The following is a 20,319-nucleotide window of genomic DNA, read 5'->3' on the forward strand; positions in this document are numbered from 1 at the left end:
TTTTTAAAAAGGCACACGGTGCAGACTGACTGTTGTCATGTTATTTTGGTTGCTATGGCACTTCTGTATTTTTCTTTCACATCCAAGAAACCTCATGGCCGTGACAATGGACAATCTACACTGTGTAAATAGACAAATGTTTTATTTAAATCTCATGAATAAATAAAAAATACATATAATTTACACCTCTTTATGTCAGAACACGTGAATACATGTAATGTATTATAATAATAAGCAAAAAAATAACAAAAAAGTAACAATTCATTTAAAAATATTGTTATAATTGTATAAAACATATCTTATATTTAAAAAAAAGTCCATGCAGATATAAATAACAATTGCATGGTGAAAGGCTTTCCTGACAAATTAAACGACGCAACAGTAGCACAATTCAAATGTGAAATAAAGCACTGGCGAGATGTAGAGTGCATGAGCAAGCAAAATGCTTTATGGCTTCCTGCACGCTTCTGGTAAAATATATTACCCTTAAATGATACCCTTTCATTCCAGTGTTCCATGTGCTTAGTTTATAGTTGCTGTTCAAGGGGGCAAATGCAGAATTTGTCCTCCTAATATTATTAAATATTAAAGGCACAAAAGTGCTCTCCATACTTGGTAATATGAAGAAAATGTCTGCTAGAGAAATTGACCTTGAAGGAGGGTCAGATTTCTGTCACCAGGAAAGTAAATGCTTATTTATCTTCAGAGCATCTGCAAAAGGCACAAATGTTCCCTCTTCAAAAGCCAAATCCTAAAAAAAAAATGTATTATCTAAACATTACTATAATTTTTTTTTCTGTTATGTGTTCTTAGCAAATAACAGAAAATTACTATATACATTCATGCATGCTGTTTTACTAAGACCCATGTCTACCTCTCCTGGTTAAACGAAGCTACCCAGCTCCATAACGCTATCAGAAAAAGTCATGACAGCCATTGTAAGGGCAAGGCAAAGCAATAATGACTGGCAAAGGCCATTCAACCACACAGGTACATGTCGACAAGACAATAAAACAACTCCTGAGATAATTCTTTTCTTGACACTGACAATGACACTGTTTCACAGAATAAACCATGCATATAGAATATCCGAATGGCTATGCAAAGTCACATCCCTTTAACTGCATTCTGAAGGCTTTAAAGTAGATGCTTTGAATATGAAAAGCAATAATTAAAAACAAACCTAGCCATTTGTAAGGGTCAGTCAGCCATGTTGTAAGTGATTACATCAGTTATGTTTCAGGTAGGTACTGTACGTCAGCATAAGGTGCAAAAAACTGATCAGGGATCATTGTGCTAGGTCTTTGGAGTCTACTGTTGTGCTGTTCCTTTTTCAGAGTGTGCTGGAGTGCATGTCAGGCTCTCCTCCCCTTCTGTCATCATAATGCCTTGGACCTCTGTATTTTGTTTGCAGGCGCTGAGAAGAAAGCCCACCCCAGGTTTCATCTTTCTGTTCAGCACTGTACCCCGCACTGGCGTCTGTAAACTGTTACGACGGGCACAGGTCCGGCTCACGTGTGGACAGAACAAAGAGAAGGAAGTGCCACTCTGTGTGGTGCTCAGGCCTTCTCAGTGGGCTGAGGCTGAGAAATTGCCAACACTTTTTTTTTTTTTTTTTCAGTCAGCAGGCTTTGTTTTCAGACTGTGCGCAATTCCAGAAGTCTTCTCGTCGCTATCTGCAACCGCTGTGCCGATGGTTTCATCGGTGCTGCCGTTCTTTTTCTGCGCGCTCTCTGTGCAGCCGGAACCGTTCTCTTTCATGTCAAGGGACGGGACAGACTGAGCGGAGTTGGCAACTCTCATGTTTTTGCCGGAGGTGATGAGCTCACCGTAGCCCTGTTGGTGAGCGAAAGCGTAGGCGGATCGACGGGAACTTGTTCTGCGCACGCGCTTCAGGTTCTGCTCTTGAGGACCCTGTCTCCTAGTGGCCTGTTGCATCAAACGAACCTGGGCACAGCAGAAATGCATATAAAAGTTGTTACTCCCACCTGTGAGGCTTTTGTTTCACTTTCATGATACACAACATTTCATCTCCGATGCCCCACTGATGGGGCAGTAGTGGCCTAGCAGGTAAGGAAGTGGACCTGTAATCAGAAGGTTGCCGGTTCGAATCCCGAGCCGCCAAGGTGGCAATTAGCAAAGTATCGTCCCCACACACTGCTCTTCGGGCACCTGTCATGGCTGCCCAAGGGTGGTCCATTAAAAGCAGAGGACACATTTTGTTGTGTGCAGCGTGTGCTGTGCCATGTTTCACAATGACAATCACTTCACTTTCACCCTGACCTTATAGTCTCACTGATGGCAGTAAAGTTGTCAGTGCACTCAGTGAAATGTGTCCTCTCACTTTTAGTGAGAAGTGGGCAGCCATTAAAGGGTACGGTACCTTGCTCATGGGGAGAAAAGTGGCACTTTCGCGTTTTGGCATTTGAACCCGCAATCTTTCCGATTTTGGGTCTGCTTCCTTGCCCGCTAGGCCACCACTACCAGTAGTGACAGACTAGTTAGTCTTCAAGCAGGATGCAATGGTAACAATTTCACCTATCATCTAGTGCAGTTATTAAAGATCATGGTTGATCATGCATGCATAATCATGTGTACCATTAATAAACTTTTTATAGCATCATATTACCTTGTCAGAGAGTGTAGGGCGGAGATCTGTCCTGAGGAAACGGTACACTACCATAGGCATAATACACACTACAGTGGTAAGAAGGATAACCAGCCACACGCTCTTTTGTGACAGTGAGTTACGTGCTGTACCTAGACAACAAAATAACAAAATGTCAAACTACAAGAGTAGACTGTTAAAACTGCAGAAACCGAGAATGTGCAATTTCCACTTACCAATGAATGGGAACTGATTTGGAAATATGCTAAAGAGGCCATCACTGGTCATAGCAAACATTATTGCAAAATACATGGCCAGGCTGCCCCAAATGAAAAAATGATTAACAGCAGTCCAGTAGTTAGTGTCAAGTCCAATCTGGAACATATAAAACAAAACAGCTATGATTTTTAATACATGTTGTTAAATCAGACTGTATAATGAGTAGCTACAAATTCATAAAATTTAAATTATTTCTAACAATAAACCACAAAAGTGTTTTCCAGCCCTGTCCCTAAGCATCTTCCTCAGCCAGTCCATGTGGATTGGTGCGTCATAATTATACAATTGGATTTATACTAAAAATAATGATAACCAAGATAGTAATTAAATGGCTAAATACTTGTTTGTTAAAATAAATGTGCCAAACTAAAATATGGTTGTGCCTTTCCCTCTGCTTAACCAAACATGCTAAGTACAAACCCTGCACATAAGATGTGGGAAATTTACATTGTCAAGGCAGGAAGTGGACAGTACAAGATAAGAGCAGCAAAAGACAATAGCACAGACACTACAGACATACCTGGACGCTGACCACAATTACAAGGGATGTTGCTATGGTGACAGCAAAGGCCTGCTGATCAGAAATGTTGGAGCCATCATCCCGCACAGAAGATAGAAAGGCCCCGTAAGGAATGAAAAAGAGCAGTGAAGAGGTGCAGATCCCCTGGAGGGTGCAGATGAAGAACTTGCGTTTGTTGAAGAGCAGGTTGGTCTGCCCTGGTTTGTACAGATTAGGGTAGCGGAGGCTGTACTGTTCATTTACATCCTGTGGGAATTTAAGGTACTTCTCATTATAGTCCTACATTATTTATTTGTTCATTTCAAAGGTGATATTTTGTGAATATAATAAAATTAAACTCATACCTGGTCAAAAATGCCCATAGCAAGGACAGGCAATGATGTGTAGACTATGTTAAAAAGTGTGATGAACCACTGGTCATACACAGTCTGTAACAGATAAAGAAGATAAACAAGTGCACTATATTATCATTATCTCATTCAGGCAAAGCAAAACCGATATAAGAGTTGGTGGCCACTTTGTACACCTTAAAAAGTGACAAGTGATGTGCAAAGAACTATTTCTGTTTCTATTTTAGCACAAAATACATATATTTTGTGTATGGCCCAATAAATAGTTAACAAAAAAGTAGTGTGCCATAGAAGTACATGTGTGAATAATTATTTTTCGAAATGGACAGATCGTTCTTAAAGAAAAGCCATGTATTCAAACTTAACAAGAAGCCTGTGAGTATCTCCACCAGTATTCATAATGCACCTCATATTGCTTAATCTTGATTTGGCAATGGGGAAGTTCCCTATTACGCTGGTACTGTAACATGTAGATCGACAGATAGAGATGTAGTAATCAAGTGAACTAATTACAATGGCAGTATAAAACTTTAAACAGTACTATATAGCAACTCCTACACTCACCTGGGCAGAGAAGCCACAGAAGAACCCAAACCAGAAGTGCACTAAAGTAAAAGCAAAATTCTTGTAGAAAAAATAGCAGAGAAAGTTGCACATTCGATGGTAGGACCAGCGGCCATGGACCAGCAGGAGGCGCTGCAAGAATCTGAACTGTGCAAAGGAGTAGTCAGAGGCCAGGACGGCCTGCATGCCCTCCTGCCCACTGATGCCCACACCTATATGTGCCGCTACCAAGAGGGGAGAACAACCACACTTTAGAGACAGTAACCTCATCACAGTCCACACTTGAATTCATTTCTAATATTTATGGATGTTGCAATTATAAATACTTTACTTTACTTTACTTTGCAGACGCTTTTATCCAATGTGACTTACAAGGATAAGACATCAGCAATTCCCATTCGGTTTCCATAAATTGTTAGTTACAAAACTAAGAGCCCTGATAAGGCCAAACTTGTCAAGAAGAAGAATATGCTAGGGAATTGTTAAGTGCTAGACGTTAATTTTTTTTTTGTGAGTGTGTGTGTGTGCATGTTAGACTCTTTTGAAAGTGAGTTTTCAAATGTTTCTTAACTTTACAATTAATTAGTGTTCCTAAGCAACAGCATGAAACAATTGTGTAAAAAAATTGTCCTGGAACAAAATTTGTTAGTACCAGTTTTAATATATGTAAATGTTTTAATATTTGATTCATGTGTTTAGTTACAAACCAGAAGCTTGCTTTCTTTCTAAATTCCTAAAGATCTGATGGCATTGAGCAAAGGCATTCAAGGATGAATGAGGCCAGGGCCTTGGGTACATGGGAAATATGCATTGGAATAGATATAATCATTTGAATTATTTCCAATGAAAAAGAAGGCAAAGAACTGATATCCATGGACATTTAATGTTTAATGCCCATGGATATCAGTTTTTTGCCTTCTTTTCTTTGGATGAAGAGCTTAGGGTCTTACTCTTTATCATGCTGACATCATTTGCCCCATCCCCGATGGCCAGGGTGACCGCTCTCTTGTGCCTTTTGACCAAGTCCACCACCTGGGCCTTCTGTAAGGGTGTGACGCGGCAGCAGATGACTGTTTTACACAGGCAGGCTATGTCAAGGAGCAACTTTTCCAGATCTGCCTCCAGGGCGTGGGCCTACAGGGAGAAACAGGGGTTGACAGACCTCATTCCATCAATGTTTCATTTTTTTGGAAGAATCAAAACATACTGATAACATAATGTTTCGGCAATAATTCACTGTTGGACCAACAGAGTATGATGATTCATGATGTGCATGAATTTTTTTAATAACTCTTAAGCTCTTCATTTTCTGACCATTTTTATGGCAAAAAAAAAAACACACGTCATGTTTGTGAAGTCAATCAGTAACTCACCAAACTGTGCCCGTTAATGACTAATGCATATTCTGCAATAATCGTCTCCTCAAACACAGAGTCACTATTGTACAGTTGTGCCTTCCCGCTTTCACCATTGCTGCATTTCTCACTGCTGATCCCCAGAATGTGGCTTTTAGCTTTCCTAAATGGGTAAATAAAGTGGTTGTCATCACAACAATTACATTACATTCAATGACATTACATTACATACATAACCAATTCAAATAAGAAAAACAATGTTTTTACAGTCAGAAACACAACGCAGTGGGAAGCTTGAAACTGGAATGTGTTCTAGCATAATTAGGTCAGACTCGTACATTACCACCATATCAGTTCATTTAATTAAGTGAATTCAAGCGGTATTTAGTGAATAAAAAAAGTCATGTATCTTGGTAACTTGAATAACACCAAAAATTGCAGAAGGAAGTAAAACAGTCCTGGAGCAGCGTGAAGAATAATATAATATAATAAGGAGGAAGAACAACATCACCACTTAGACTTTGCACTTGGAAAAACAACAGAATTAGTGTCCTAGAATGGCCAAAGCAGATCTGTAATCTCCGTCATTTAGATAGTGAGGACTGCTCTACAGCGGGATGTGCACAGCAGATTCTCTTGTCATGAACTTGTAAAGTCCTCGGATAAGGTGATAAAGACCAGTCCAGATAGGTAGACTGGAGCACAAAGCTGTTTCAACAAAAATGGAAGTTCTCCATCTTCAACTTACTTAATAGTACATTCAAGACATTTAATATATATGAACTAAAAATGAATAAAACATATGATCAAAAGTGCTCACCTGAGCTCTTGCTGAACTTCTAGCATTGTGTGACCTGAGATTATGAAAACTTTGTTCATGTCATCTCTCAGCATGTTACATGAGTATCCAATGTTCATTGCAGTCTCTGCAAACAGACCACAATTCCTCACTCGCATAAAGCATTACATGTACCAGGTCAGATTACATGAACTTGTCAGGCTCATTGATTGAAAGGATTTGGCCAGTTGTTAGAAATCATCAAACAGTAATCACCATTTGAAGTTGAGCCCTAAACATAATTTTATGGTCAATAAATATAGCCTGACAAAAAAGAAGCTGTGTTTTACCAAGCTTATCTCCAGTGAGGACCCAGATTTTAATGTTGGCCAGTGTCAAACAGGCAATAGTCTCTGGAACTCCCTCCTGCAGTTTATCTTCTATTGCTGTGGCTCCAAGAAGCTGAGGAGATATGATGGGACGATGTAATGACATAAACCATGTACAAAACCACTAGTAATTAATGGTAACATAAAAATATTATTTAGTTGTAATTAGCTGCTCTTACCATCATGCCTTGTTCTATCTCTTCATACAGAGCACCGAGATGCTCTTCTCGGTTCTCCAGAATGCTGCTGGCAGAGAGAAGCTTCTTCATCCATTCTTTAAACATGTCTTCATCCAAATCCTTGCAGGCCAGAGCTAACGTCCTCAAGCCTTCTCCTGCAAATTCCTGACATAGCATAGGGGTGGTATTAGCCTAGTGGGTAACCCTGAGTGTCTCCAGGGGGACTGTCCCTATACCTACTGATTGTTAAGTTGCTCTGGATAAGGACATCTGATAAATCCTGTAAATATAAATGTACTTAGCCATGCAGGTATCAGGCCTATTTATGTGAACACACGGTATGTCTCTAAGGAAGTTCTGAGGAAGAATCTGATGTGATGAAGATGCTAAGTCCATCCCAGTTAGGAGGATCTGGCAAATGTGTCTAACAAATGGTCTTCATTTCCTGAACTGAAAATAACCTCAATGAATCCTTTGTGGACCATCCATCAAAGAGTGCATTGAGTTGATTTTTTTTCTGAGCACCTTCAAATTGCATGTTCCTTCAGCTGAAAAAAAAGATTTAAAATATGGCCATGGAAATGAAGAGCAGCCCTTTAAGGGGCATGGTGCAAAAGTAACAGCTGGAGACATTGTAACTGTCTGCAGGTTAGATGTTCTCATTTAACAACACGTGAAGGCTGCAACCTTCACAAAATGCATTCCACGAAGGCCAGACCTTCATAGGCTATGTCCTGCGAAGCCCACAGTCTAATTATACTACCAAGATTCCTCATTCATGCGTCATTCTTTTACTGACTATTTTACATTGTAGTAAGCAACAGTGGGGGTGCCACAGGGTTCCATTCTAGGTCCTCTTTTATTCTCATTGAACTTCCTCTTGGTGCTATTTTTCAAAAACACAATGTTTCATTTCTATGCAGATGACTGTCAAGTCTACTTTCCACTTAAGCTTAACAAGGGTGTGCCCAATCCAACCTCTGCTTGACTGTCTGACTGATGTCAAGGGGTGGATGGCCTTAAATTTGCTGGACCTAAATAAGAGAAGACAGAATGTATGCTTTTTGGTTGTGGTGACCCCTGTATTGACCTCGTTTCCCTAGCCCCTTGTGAAAAATCATTGAGTACAAACCTAGGTGTTAAAATGGACTTAACTCTGAAAATGGATGCACAGGTTAACAATATCGCTAATCGTGCTTTTTTCAGCTGAGGCGCCTTACCAAACTCAAGCCAGTCCTTTCCAAATGAAATCTGGGAACAGCAATTACATCCCGCCTTGACTTCTGTAATTCATTGCTTTTTGGGATCCGCCACACATCTATAGCTCGCCTTCAATTTGTACAAACAGGCGCGATCACATAACCCCGGTCTTAGCCTCACTACACTGACTCCCTGTCTGTTTTAGAGTCCGTTTTAAATTTTTTTTTTTGTTTTTACAGCACTGAATGGCTCAGCTCCAGCCAATTTGTCAGACCTACTCCGCTCTTACACTCCATTCTGTCCTCTCAGTCTTCAGACCAGAGAATATTGTCTGTTCCTAGGTCACATTACATGCTCAGAGGTGACATGGCGTTTGCAGTGGCATTGACATACCAATCAGTGTCAGGCAGGCTCCGTCAATCAGTGCATTTAAATCTCATTTAAAAGATCACTTTTACACCCTGGCTTTTAACCCAGTGTGAGGTGGTTCATATACAGTGATCTTATGTAGTGTTTTATGTGGTTTCTTAACTCTTTTACTTAAATGTTTTCTGCTTCATTCGACCCGTTTTTTACAGTAATTCAAATTGCTGCATGTTCTCTGTTTTTTATTCTTTATTTTTAATTAACTTTTTATCCATTTTATTTATTTATTTTATTATTTTAATGTAAAGCACTTTGGTAGAGCACTTTGTTGTGTTAAAGTGCGTTTCGCATCCTTTGCTTCTCTTGACAGTGGGGGGGGTTTCTTCATTCATGTGAATGAGTATCTCATGAAGCTTCTTACGATGATGTAACAGTGTGCAGAGAAATTATAAAGGCTAAGAGATGCGACTGAAGAATCTGATTCATGAAACATAATTTGTCTTCTTCTGTTACAAAAAATACATTTGCTTCTTGTATTAGCCTCATCATAGTCTCCAAAGTGTCCATAGAGTAGGTGTGTTCAAACTTTGGCTGGTAATTGGCACTGGGTGACACTGATTATGTGATGGGAAAATAAAAAAGTATTGATTGCTCTGAGAAGAAATTGGAAAAGATATGAGCATAAAGGCATAAACACTGAAAGCCTCAGAAAATTCAGTGCGTAAAGCGAAGGAGGAATAGCTGTGAAATACGATGTGGTGTTAGCCATAATAGGCACATTTCTCATCTCCGTGGCATGTCTATATGAGCATCCAGCAGTCCTAATGAAATAATCTGATAATAGTATAATACCACCTTCTCTGTCAGTTAGCACAAGATCTCACATGACTACATCAGCGATTATGATATTCTCCTGTGACATAATTTTCAAGTTATTTTTAGAGCATGGAGGAACAATTCATATTAGTCCTTTCACTGAGCTGTCCAAAAGGAGACAGCAAAACAAGGCTGAAGATGCAGTCTATCTCACATGCTGCCCCAAAAATTACATCCTTGGCAGGAAATGAATATTGAAAGGTGAAAAAAAATATGAAACTCACATTGAGATGTTCTGAGGTAGTATACATAAGCTCTTCATTTGATGGGTCCAGCCTGTCGAAGATAATAGTGTCTGCTCCCTTTGAATACAGTTTTATTTGTCCCTTTGGATTTCTTACTGAAAGACACAGAGACAGCATTTCCCGTTACCACAAAATGAATCATTGGACACACTGGCCATATTTTCAGGGAAATGCTTAGATAATATCTGGAACTATATGCAAGGCAGAGGTAATTAAAATATCTGGCAGGATAAATGGAATGAACAGATCTAACCAACGACACTCATTCTTTTGCGAACGTTGTTGAAGTCCAGGATGGCCAAAAGCTGGTATGTGACAGGTTGGCCCATTTCATACAAAGTGATGGTTTCGGGGGTCCTGGCTCGAAAGACATATCCAAAGTTCCTCGCGGCAGTCACCAGGGCTCCTTCATCAGGAGACTGAGCTTGGTACAGTAGCTCCCCTTAAACAGAGTACACATAAAAACAACTACTAAAAAAAGCACTTAATTCTATTATTATTATTATAATTACATTCAATTTAATGTATTGTATATATTAGATTATTAAAATAATACATTCATATATAACAATAAATGTATTATTATATTGTTTATAATATTGTTTAGTTGAATTACATATATTTTGTTTTTATATGCCATTATAACTCACTTGCATTCACTTGTTAGTTTTTTGCTTGCATTAATTAGTTTATATTGTTTAAAATGTTACTATTCTTAATGATCATAAATATTTTCTTCTTTATGATTTGTAACGGGACCTGATATAGGCCTCATTTCTAATGAGACCTGACATAGTCCTCAAGCATAAAACCTTCTGTTGTTTAATTAAATGAATAAAAGACTTCATTTGTCAGTACCTTCACTCCTCTCCTCTGGCATGACGGTGTGGCACAGAGCAAGCAGTCTGAAAAACTCCTGCACCAAAGGCTCTTCCAGTTTTATGGCCTCCACCAGGCTGCTGTCATGGAAACGAAACTTCTGGTCTCTCAGTGGGTTGAAAGAGAAATCCACACATGGCGTTTTCTGATACAACAGACAGGAACGTAAGACGCGCCTTTAAATGATTCTATTACTCCTAATGATATATTGATTACACAGTAACAGAGTGCATCGTGTTGGTTTATGCTGACGTAATGCTTTTCTGCTGCAGGATAACTGAAGCTATTTTTACATCTCTAAAAGCAAGTCTGCTTTAATATCTGACTATTGGTTATAGCATACATGAATATATAGGCATCAACCTGTAAAAAAAAAAATACCTGCGTATGTATATAGTAAAAGCATTTCTAAGCTACTTATCAACAACTACAATAGATGTAAGTATCCTCCTACCTCTGTAACATCCACTTTATGGCCAAACTCATCATAAACATCACCTAAAGAGTAATTAAAGTTAAATATGAAAATTAGTAGTAGTTCAAACCCAGGTCCCTTAACTGTGAGTGAGCAGCATTGATTAGAGCACACACCCAATATCACGCAGAATTTAATACATTTGTGAAACTAAGACCTTACCATACGTGTTGCCGTTAATGGAGCACTTGTTAAACACCATGATGTTCTGGGTGAGGGTTCCAGTCTTATCTGAGAAGATGAACTCCACCTGACCCAGCTCTTCATTCAGGGTGGTGGTTCGAGCCTCAGCTGGAGTGTCCTTCTTGCTGTAGTACATCCTCCTGTCCCAGTTAATGAAGTAACTGTGGCCGAGGCGAAGGACCTCCACACTATTCAGACGCACACAAACATACACAGCTGACAGGTTGCTGGAGAAAACAGAACGCAATTTCTAATAATAAATTCCCCTCCACTTTACCTGACATAGAGGGAGATTGGGACCACAGTGTTGAGGATGATGATGTAAGACCAGAAGGTGAGGAAGCCCGAGAGCACAGCGTTGCTCAGGAGTTCATCCCACAGCAAATAGGCCCAAAAGTTTCTGCCCACTTTCACTTCCCAGATGGTGTTTCCAACCGCCAGAATGATCCCCATACAGATTAGAAATGCAAAGATCTGACAAATGAAGAAGAAAAAAAACAGTATAACCCCACAAAGGCAGTGAGTAAGCCATTCCCACTTCAGTTGTTGCAGCAGTCACCCACACAGACACAATAACACTCATATTTCTGAGTGGAACCAGTTGAGATGGAAAAGTCAGGACGTTCTTACCCACAGAACCAGTGTGTTCATGAGCTTGTCAATGCTCGTCCTTTTAAATGTCGTCCTCCCACAGTTCTGCATGAGCTTGGTCTGCAGCCCTAAAGCATTAGGAGAAATACAACAATAACTGGCAATTGAATGCTTGTGCCAAAAAACGTAGATATGTGAAAATGTGGAGTGCGCATACCAGCAAAGATAACCAAGCCAAAACACCACTCTGTGTTCCTGAGCACACAGCCTCTCAGAAGCATCTTCTCATTATCCAGAGGATACTTATTATCTCGCCAGTACAACGTCCCAATGAACCTGTCCAGTTTGTTATTAGGTGGCTCACAAATCACCTCCCCTGGGAAACACAGTCAACATATGCAGAATAACAGACACTGACGCTGTAACAGCCAATGAGATTACCATACAAGCAGTATAGGGTTATTAAACCAGATCCAGCCAATATAATCACATAATTCTGATTAATAAATACATGAAATATCTTGCATTAATAACTTCTGCTTAATAATAGCATGTATTATGGTAAAAATATTTTGAGCCACTGTTTTAGGAAAAGTTAAAGACCCAAAGTTAAAGTTAAAGCCCCAAAGTTAAAGTTATGACCTCAATTGTCTTAAGTCTTAGACATCAAGACATTTTGATAAATATTAAATTAGTTTAAAAATGCATTACCATCAAATTCCGCAAGTCTGCCAATATCTGCTCCAAGGTCCGATGTAACAGTCAAGGCCTGTCGAACCTTTAAATTTGTCTCACTACGCAGGAGAGGAAAAAGTGCCAGTTAACTATCAAAGGCAGTAGGGGTTAAAGAAATAATTCTTATATCCAATGTGCACACTATGAAGTTATAAATAATTAGTTAAAAAATAAATATTGACAAATTGTGTCACAAAAACAACACCCCTCATATAAATCCTCACCCATCCAATTCTGCAGTCTCTATATAGCATAGACCATATGGTTCACTACTGGAGAGCAGAAGGAGGTCTGCCTAAATGAAGAGAGGGGGCGGAAGACGAGCACAGAAGGCAATAAATCAAACCTGCTCTTTGGGCTTTGCAGGAGAAACTGAAAATGTAAAAAATCTGTGAGTTCAGATCCATTTAGCTGAAAAGGCAAAGCCTTGGCCAGCCCGAGATTGAATGAATCTGCGTATGCACGTCACTGGACGTGTCCTTTTTTTACTGGGCGGCACAAGGCCATGTATTCAATTAAACACACAAACACATCCATGCATAAACAGAAGAAATTCATGACTAGGACCTCTGGCTCCAGTTCCGCGCTACTGGACTGCTTCCAAATAAAGATCCATGCCTCCTACAGTCCACCTTCCCTGTCCTCCCCCACCACTTTCAACTTACTGCAACAAACTGATTATTTTCCAGCTTGATTATGTCCCCCACTCGTACATTCATCCATTTCTCATTCTCCAACCTATGAAAAAGCAGCAAAAAAATTGCAACTGTTTCCGCATGTAAAAATAAAAGTACGTCTATGTAAAAATGAATTGTGAGAAAATCTCAGACACTCACTTTCCCCTGATGAGTACCTGAGACTGGCGAGTGTTGACCTGCTGATCACTTTTATGGCGGAACTACAGTCCAAAATAGAACATGAGCAGAATATGATTTCACTGAAACAGTGGAACATTTATAAGGCATACAACTATGTTAATATACACAAAATTAAAACCTGGAACGTCGAATCTAAAATTAAACAAATACATTAGCCCAATGCACAAATGGACAAAATCACAGACACATGAAGGGATGCAGGAGGGGATTTATACCTTCACACCCGGACGTCTCCCGAACGGGTTTATATAAGTAATGAATGACATTCCTGTTTCTTAAAATAACCTCTAACCTTGGTTGTGGTTGAAATGATGTAACTGAACTCACAAAGTCATCAGTGGCATCTTTGATAGCAGTGATGGCCAGCACCAACACCAAAGGCACTATAGTGGTGAACCAGGAAAGCGAGGAGATTTCAGGTATTAACTAAAACACACACAGAGCAATAAACAAATGCGTTAATTAGTAAAGAGGTAGACATATAATCTACAAGCCAAAAGCAATTGTTTGAACTCTATAGATCGGGTGTACCTGTAAGATAAGCAGCACTAAGAAGTAGGCATTAGCAACACGCTGGAACTGCTCAAACAGGTTAATTGGAAGAAAGGTGAAAATATTGTATTTTGAGGTTTTGATCCGGTTGTCCTGAAGAAGAGAGAATAAAGGTCAGTGGGGTCACCAGTGTACGTTTACAGCCATGCATGGTTCGAATTAAGCTTTGCATAGAGGCTGCATTAACTCACAGCATAGGAGAACTTCTCATTGAACTCGCGGTCGTTTGCTCTTACGTGGCGATCCTCCTCTGTAGAAGAGAGCAAAAAGGTTTCACCTGCTTCACGATACGAACGCTGTCATGTTTAATTTGATCATTAATAACGCAGTTGTGTTTAAAGAGTCCAAGAGTCAAAAGAAAGGTACTGACTGTACCACTCCAGAAAATATTACAATTTTCACTAATATTATGAGCAATGAAAAGGTCCAAAAAAAAAAAAAATGCTGTGCATGACTGAGATGAACCCTCCATGCTGATTTTGTGTTCTTTACCCTCTGCAGTCCTTCCTCCCCATCCCCCTGGCAGCTCTACCTCGTCCACGCTCTTTACTGCGCGGTGTCCAGCCTCCTCGCCACGGCACTAACATCCACATCCATCCCGTCGCCATTTCCTGTCTGCACCGTCACTCTTTTTGTGGCACAGACAAGGTTGAGACATCAGTCAGCGGCGGCAGATCATGAGCCAACATGGTCTTACATTACTTCTTAATATGCTCTATAAATAACGTCTCGGTCTGCATCTTCCCTGGGCACATTACTCCTGTGGTGTTTGGAAGGAATAGGCTGCGCTGTCTGGAATGCATCAGGAGCTGCCTGCACATGCCCATGCACATGGACCAGTGCAGGCATTTCCTCAGCGTGTCTTGAAAATGTGAAGGTAATTGTAGTGTATGAACTGTGAACTAAATGCACCCTTTTCAAAGGATGAGTCAGTGAGTGAGTTAAATGTTTCCTTTGCTTGAAAGACACGACGTCTTCTCAGGCATACAACACACCGATGTGTGGGCCGCATTTAATTAATAAAAAAAGGTTGAGTCCGGCCGCACACTTTAGGCCTTTTCACGCTCAGAGATTGCAAATGTAGGACACTTACTGTAATAAGTCCGAGTTCTGCCGTCAAAACATCTAGAATAACCCAACGTCCTGTAGATCTGCTGTGACCGCGATCACAAGCAAGCTCACAAGCCATAGTGAGCAGGCAACCTCTGTTTCACTTTGAAGCACGCCAGTGAAGCCAGACTCAGTCTTATGGCATCAACACTGGCAATCATTAGCCAGCTTTAAACCACGACTGGAATTGCAATTGCAATTTTCCCTGTAAAATGCCCCCTGGCTGCACCTCCACCATGAAAACATCTCCAGAGGAGCTGGGGGGCTCCAGTTCACACATACTTGGTATAAATAAGGGTAAATCATTCCGAAATGAAGGAATAAATGATTCACCGAATAAAGGAACAGAAGGAACAGGCGCATGGCATCTCGGAGAAACAGACTCGGGCAGGTGGAGAAGACAAAGACAGACAGGACACCTCATTCAGCAGAGGTGCCGTCAACTGCTATCCGTTCCCATTTGTGATTAATAATTCAGCAAGCTGCAGTGTTCAGTGCCCTGTTTGCGCATATGCTTAGGAGGTTAAATGAAGGCAAACTATGATCTTGTGTCCTGGAAAAAAAAATATTTGGATAAAACAGCATGAGTAGCCTGGGTGAGTAACGGCCAAGACGTAATAACTAACCAAGTACAACCTGGCAACCAACCTGGCAACCAGTTGCAACGGCGTGAGCTTCAAATAGTTTATTCGATCGATTAATTGATTTTGGACACGTGAGAACACAGCAAATGAACTGCGATTTTTGGCGGAATTGATCTTAACGCGTCACGGTGGCGCGACGTACACAGAAATACAACTCCACACGCGTTAATAGTTTGTCCTCCATTGACGCTACAAATTACCGCTGGTCAGTCGAAACGGAGGTTCATTTAAACCAAAAAAAATTACACAAATTAATTAACACGGGCGTAGTTAATTAACACTATGCTCATTGGTGACGCCTGACCCACCTGCTGGTGCCACCTTCACCTTCATATCTGCTCTTCTGCCCGGCGTCGCAACTTGTGTGTAAAGGTGTAGAATGGCTCCACTGCCAGGAGGACTGGCCCGGCCGTGACCTACGTCGCTACGCCGCGTTGTATAAAGTTACGTGCCATCTCACAAACGTTGAGTAATGTCCTAACACCTCCCTGAAAGCGATATCCAAATGCAAATACTTTGTTTAAAAAAAAAAAATCTTCTTTTAGGTGAATGATCCATTAGCACATTATTAAGGATCATGTATGAGTATAAGCAATAACAGTCCACATACATGATGGATCCTCATTCCTTTACATTATTTTCAACTGAATCAACCTCTTGCACATCCTTCTAAAAGTACAGCCTAATGGCATCATATGCTAATATAAACCAAAAAGTAAATGTACCAAGAAATTATATTAAATTAACACATACAGTTGTTATGTTAGTAGTAGCTATGGTGAAAGTGAAGTGATTGTCATTGTGAGACAATGCAGCACAGCACACGGTGACACAACGAAATGTGTCCTCTGCTTTTGACCATCACCCTTAGTGAGCAGTGTGCACCCATGACAGGTGCCCGGGGAGCAGTGTGTGGGGACGGTGCTCTGCTCAGTGGCACCTTGGGGAATCAGGATTTGAACCGGCAACCTTCTGATTACAGGGCCGCTTCCTTCAACGCTAGGCCACCACTGCCTCTAAGATTGTCCACACCAGGATCCGAACTCCGGTCGTCTACTCTTTACACTGAGAACATAAACTGCATGCCGCACTGCACGCAGCTATAGACGATATTGACTACATATTAATGCTTCTCAGAGTTTTGCTCAGTGCCACCAGAATAGTTGAATATGAGCAAAACAAACTGAGAAAAATGTCTTTGCTGTTGATCCATATGGCATTTTCCCAAATTTGGGTCTGACAGTCACCTTGGCCAGATGCCACAGGACACCCTCAGAGGGTCAAAATGTGTTTTGCGGGATGAGTGAATCGGAAATTTGGGGCTGATCCCTGTAAATATGAGGTGACACAGGGTCAAATCCCCTCAGCCATTCATCCATATGGAAAAGACCCAAGACTGCATGGTGATGTGACAACGTCATGCCCCTTCAAACACAATCAAGGCACATAGGAAACCGCACACTTTGAGGCAGATGGCTTGACTGGCATAGATCAGTGGGGAGCACAGTCTATTCTTCCAAACACCCTGGACAACTCGTTTGAAAGTGATGTTATTGTCTTTGTGAGACACGCAACGAAATGTGTCCTCTGCTTTTAGCCATCACCCATGGTGAGCAGTGGGCAGCCACGACAGGTGCCCCAGTGGCACCTTGGCGGATCGGGATTCGAACCGGCAACCTTCTGATTATGGGGCCACTTCCTTAACCGCCACTGCCCCTCAGATATCAACGTTTGATATAAAATAGCAGAGGCTCTTCCAAAAAAGAGCCCAACTTAAAAAACGACTGAAGCCAATCTTTCCAGCAGACAATGATCCTTAGCACATCTCGTATTCCACCTCAGAAGGTTTATTTCCCATGGCCAAGGAGACATTTTTGGAATGAATTTCCCCCACATATTGTGCCCTGTGTGCATGAGTTGCATTGGAAATTATACAGTGCGTCACAACTACTATCTTGGCTGTGCAAAATATCACAGTGACTTAATTTTCACAACTGCTGTATGCGTGTCTTCATTCTGGAGGACACTGTAAGCAGCTACAGGAGTAAACGTTGCCCAAAAGAAGAAGCAGAGTTGAAAGAACAATATTTTAAAATAACCTATTTGATATTTCAACTTATTGAGTATGAAATCGTAACTATTCATTGCTCACCAGCGTAAGTGTTCTCCTTCCCAAACGCCATAACATTAGACGGCCTCCTGTTCCTCCCAAGGTTTCCTCTAGAAACAACAAACCATTCTTCCAGGTCACAGTGCACTTCATGTGAACAACATCATTCCCACAATGACATTTTCATTTTGCCGGTCTGTTCAGGGCTCGGCCACGTTTAATACTGCTGCTTTCGCGCTACGCTGTGAATAACAGGACGGGTGTAAAGCAGCGTTGTTTTACAGTACGTGGCGAGAGCGATGGCAGTGGGGGACGATCCGTAATTGCCCTTGTGTTGTTGGTGCCTGCCTGTAGTCTCCTGCACCATCCCGGTGGCTTTTAATGAAAGCCCAGCGGACCTGCAGTCGGTGGCAACCCGCCGGGCCCCTGAGCGGGGAATTTCTGCAGACCTGGAGGGGGGGGGGGTGCTGATGTCAGCATCCAGTAAACAGGTAAACGGGGAAAGTAAATGGGAAAAATGTTCCATCTTAAAGAGTGCACACCCCTGTGCTCCTCTTCTCACCGCACCGATGTCCATTTGAAGGTCAACCTTACATGATCCCTCAACATGGCAATGGTCAGAATAATTTACTTAAAAGCAACGAGTTGCTCTCGTGGCTGATGTTCGTAAAAAAAACACAGAGAGCCACGTCGCTCTTCTTCTTTTACGTGCTTCAGACGAGATGATCGCTGTACGTGGCGCCTGTGGAGGCGGGATGCAGGGTAACCTGCTCGGACGCGACCACGTATTTATTGCGCACGTATGCGACGTGGTTAAAATAAGTGACCAAGATGAGATGAAGGAAGGCGGGACAGTTCGGCGGGGATGTCAGAGCCTGACCCGGTCGAGCCACGACGCGGAATCCGAATTTCACGACGAAACGCCGAAAACGACACTCACCAGAAATGCGGTCCATTCATAAAACGAGCCTCGTTCCCCGCGACGGGGAGGCAGGGCGGCGCTGCGCTTCCATCCATCAATAACGCGGCTTCTCGCGTCTTTCTTCTCTCCTTCTCTCTCTCTCTCTCTCTCTCTCTCTGCGCACACACACACACACACACACACACACACACACGCACACGCGGTACAATCGGGGAGTTACTACCGCGGTTCCCCGTGTCGTGGAGCTCCAGATCGGCTAGAACTGCGGTGCTGGGACACCACGCAAAGTCCGCAGCACACGACTGCGCATTCACGGGGGGGGGGGCTGAAAACGGGGTTCTGGTTATGATTATGGGTGCCACGGGGTGTCTTACTGGTGTGCACGCTAACATGGGCACTGTACCGAAACAAGGCACTATGTTCGGTGGCAAATCTGAGCAGACATAAAGGACGCAGGGACATGAGGGACGTGGGACTGGTGAAAAAATGAAAAACCAGGCAACCTGGCATGTGCTCTGGGTGGGCTGGTGTGTCAAACTTGGCCATAGTAGTGGGTGCACCCCGCCCTGCACCCACTGTCCCAGGATATGTGAATATAACCACTATGCACATGTTAATGAATATGCTCTGTTCAAAGGACCTTAAATGAACATGTTCTAAGATGAGTTAAGTTGCTGGTGACAGAAATAACAGACAAATGAGGGTAAGAGTGGACACGCATGAAGCGATGCACCCACGACACGGTCCTGACTGGTGGCTCATTCCGGCCCGGAGTTTCCTGATGTCGATGGCCTCCTCCCAATGTCCAGATTGTCGGCACAATTTTACATTGTCTGTTCCATGTATAAATATAGCCTCATGTTGTCAAGTCCACATCGGGTCATTTTATGTGCATATTTTCTGTCCTGTCCGAGGTGAACAGTCCGTGAAGTCGTTCCCCTGCCCTGTCCTGCTGCCACCGTGACAACCCACCATGCAAAGTCATTACTGCACTGTCATGATCTGGGGTCACGATGTGGCAATAAATATACTGAACGACCATGCTGTCCTGTTCTGTCCTGATGGCACAGCTATATTTAATTATGTCTTTAATTGTGAAAGAATACATTTTCACATATTGAAATCAATATTAGAGTTTTTTTGGGCTGGGTGATGCATTTTGGTGGTGAAGTCATCAGTCATTTTTTTTTATATATTCCCAATAAGTATTGTATTACATTTATTACTTTATTCCCATTAAGAACTATATTTCACTAAATTTGCAATATATCTTCATTATTTGCCTTTACGCCATTTATCAGACACCCTTATCCAGAGTGCCTTATGAGTAGTTACAGGGACAGTCCCCTTGGAGACACTCAGGGTCACTCAGTGGGGGTGGTGGTGGCCTAGTGGTTGAGGAAGTGGACCTATAATCCCGATCCCAACTGAGGAAAGCACCGTCATGGCTGCCCACTGCTCACCAAGGGTGATGGTTAAAAGCAGAGGACACATTTTGTTGTGTCACCGTGTGCTGTGCTGCAGTGTGTCA

General features: G+C 41.8%; 1 protein-coding gene across 6 annotated transcripts; it reads right to left on the bottom strand.

Moving 5' to 3' along the window:
• Positions 1–125: 125 nt before the first annotated feature.
• Positions 126–19,070, bottom strand: atp8b4 (ATPase phospholipid transporting 8B4). Of its 6 annotated transcripts, none has more exons than XM_028958197.1 (29): positions 18,807–19,070; positions 17,909–17,976; positions 14,535–14,630; positions 14,194–14,252; positions 13,982–14,095; positions 13,778–13,876; positions 13,409–13,470; positions 13,238–13,310; positions 12,797–12,867; positions 12,549–12,631; positions 12,055–12,213; positions 11,877–11,965; positions 11,524–11,720; positions 11,226–11,434; positions 11,043–11,086; positions 10,568–10,733; positions 9,963–10,151; positions 9,689–9,804; positions 7,023–7,187; positions 6,805–6,916; positions 6,497–6,602; positions 5,695–5,839; positions 5,272–5,455; positions 4,322–4,545; positions 3,752–3,835; positions 3,408–3,653; positions 2,845–2,983; positions 2,630–2,760; positions 126–1,947 (listed from the first exon to the last, which is right to left on the bottom strand). In XM_028958197.1, the coding sequence occupies exons 3-29, from the start codon at positions 14,608–14,610 to the stop codon at positions 1,618–1,620; spliced, it is 3,672 nt and encodes a 1,223-aa protein (XP_028814030.1). In that variant the 5' UTR covers positions 14,611–14,630; positions 17,909–17,976; positions 18,807–19,070; the 3' UTR covers positions 126–1,617. The 6 variants fall into 6 exon arrangements, with proteins under 6 accessions (XP_028814030.1, XP_028814035.1, XP_028814034.1 ...); XM_028958202.1 differs by lacking the exon at positions 14,535–14,630 and adding an exon at positions 16,065–16,244; XM_028958201.1 differs by lacking the exon at positions 14,535–14,630.
• Between the last annotated feature and the right edge of the window lie 1,249 nt (positions 19,071–20,319).

The sequence above is a fragment of the Denticeps clupeoides genome, chromosome 17, assembly GCF_900700375.1.
Source record: "Denticeps clupeoides chromosome 17, fDenClu1.1, whole genome shotgun sequence".
Taxonomy (NCBI): Eukaryota; Metazoa; Chordata; class Actinopteri; order Clupeiformes; family Denticipitidae; genus Denticeps; species Denticeps clupeoides.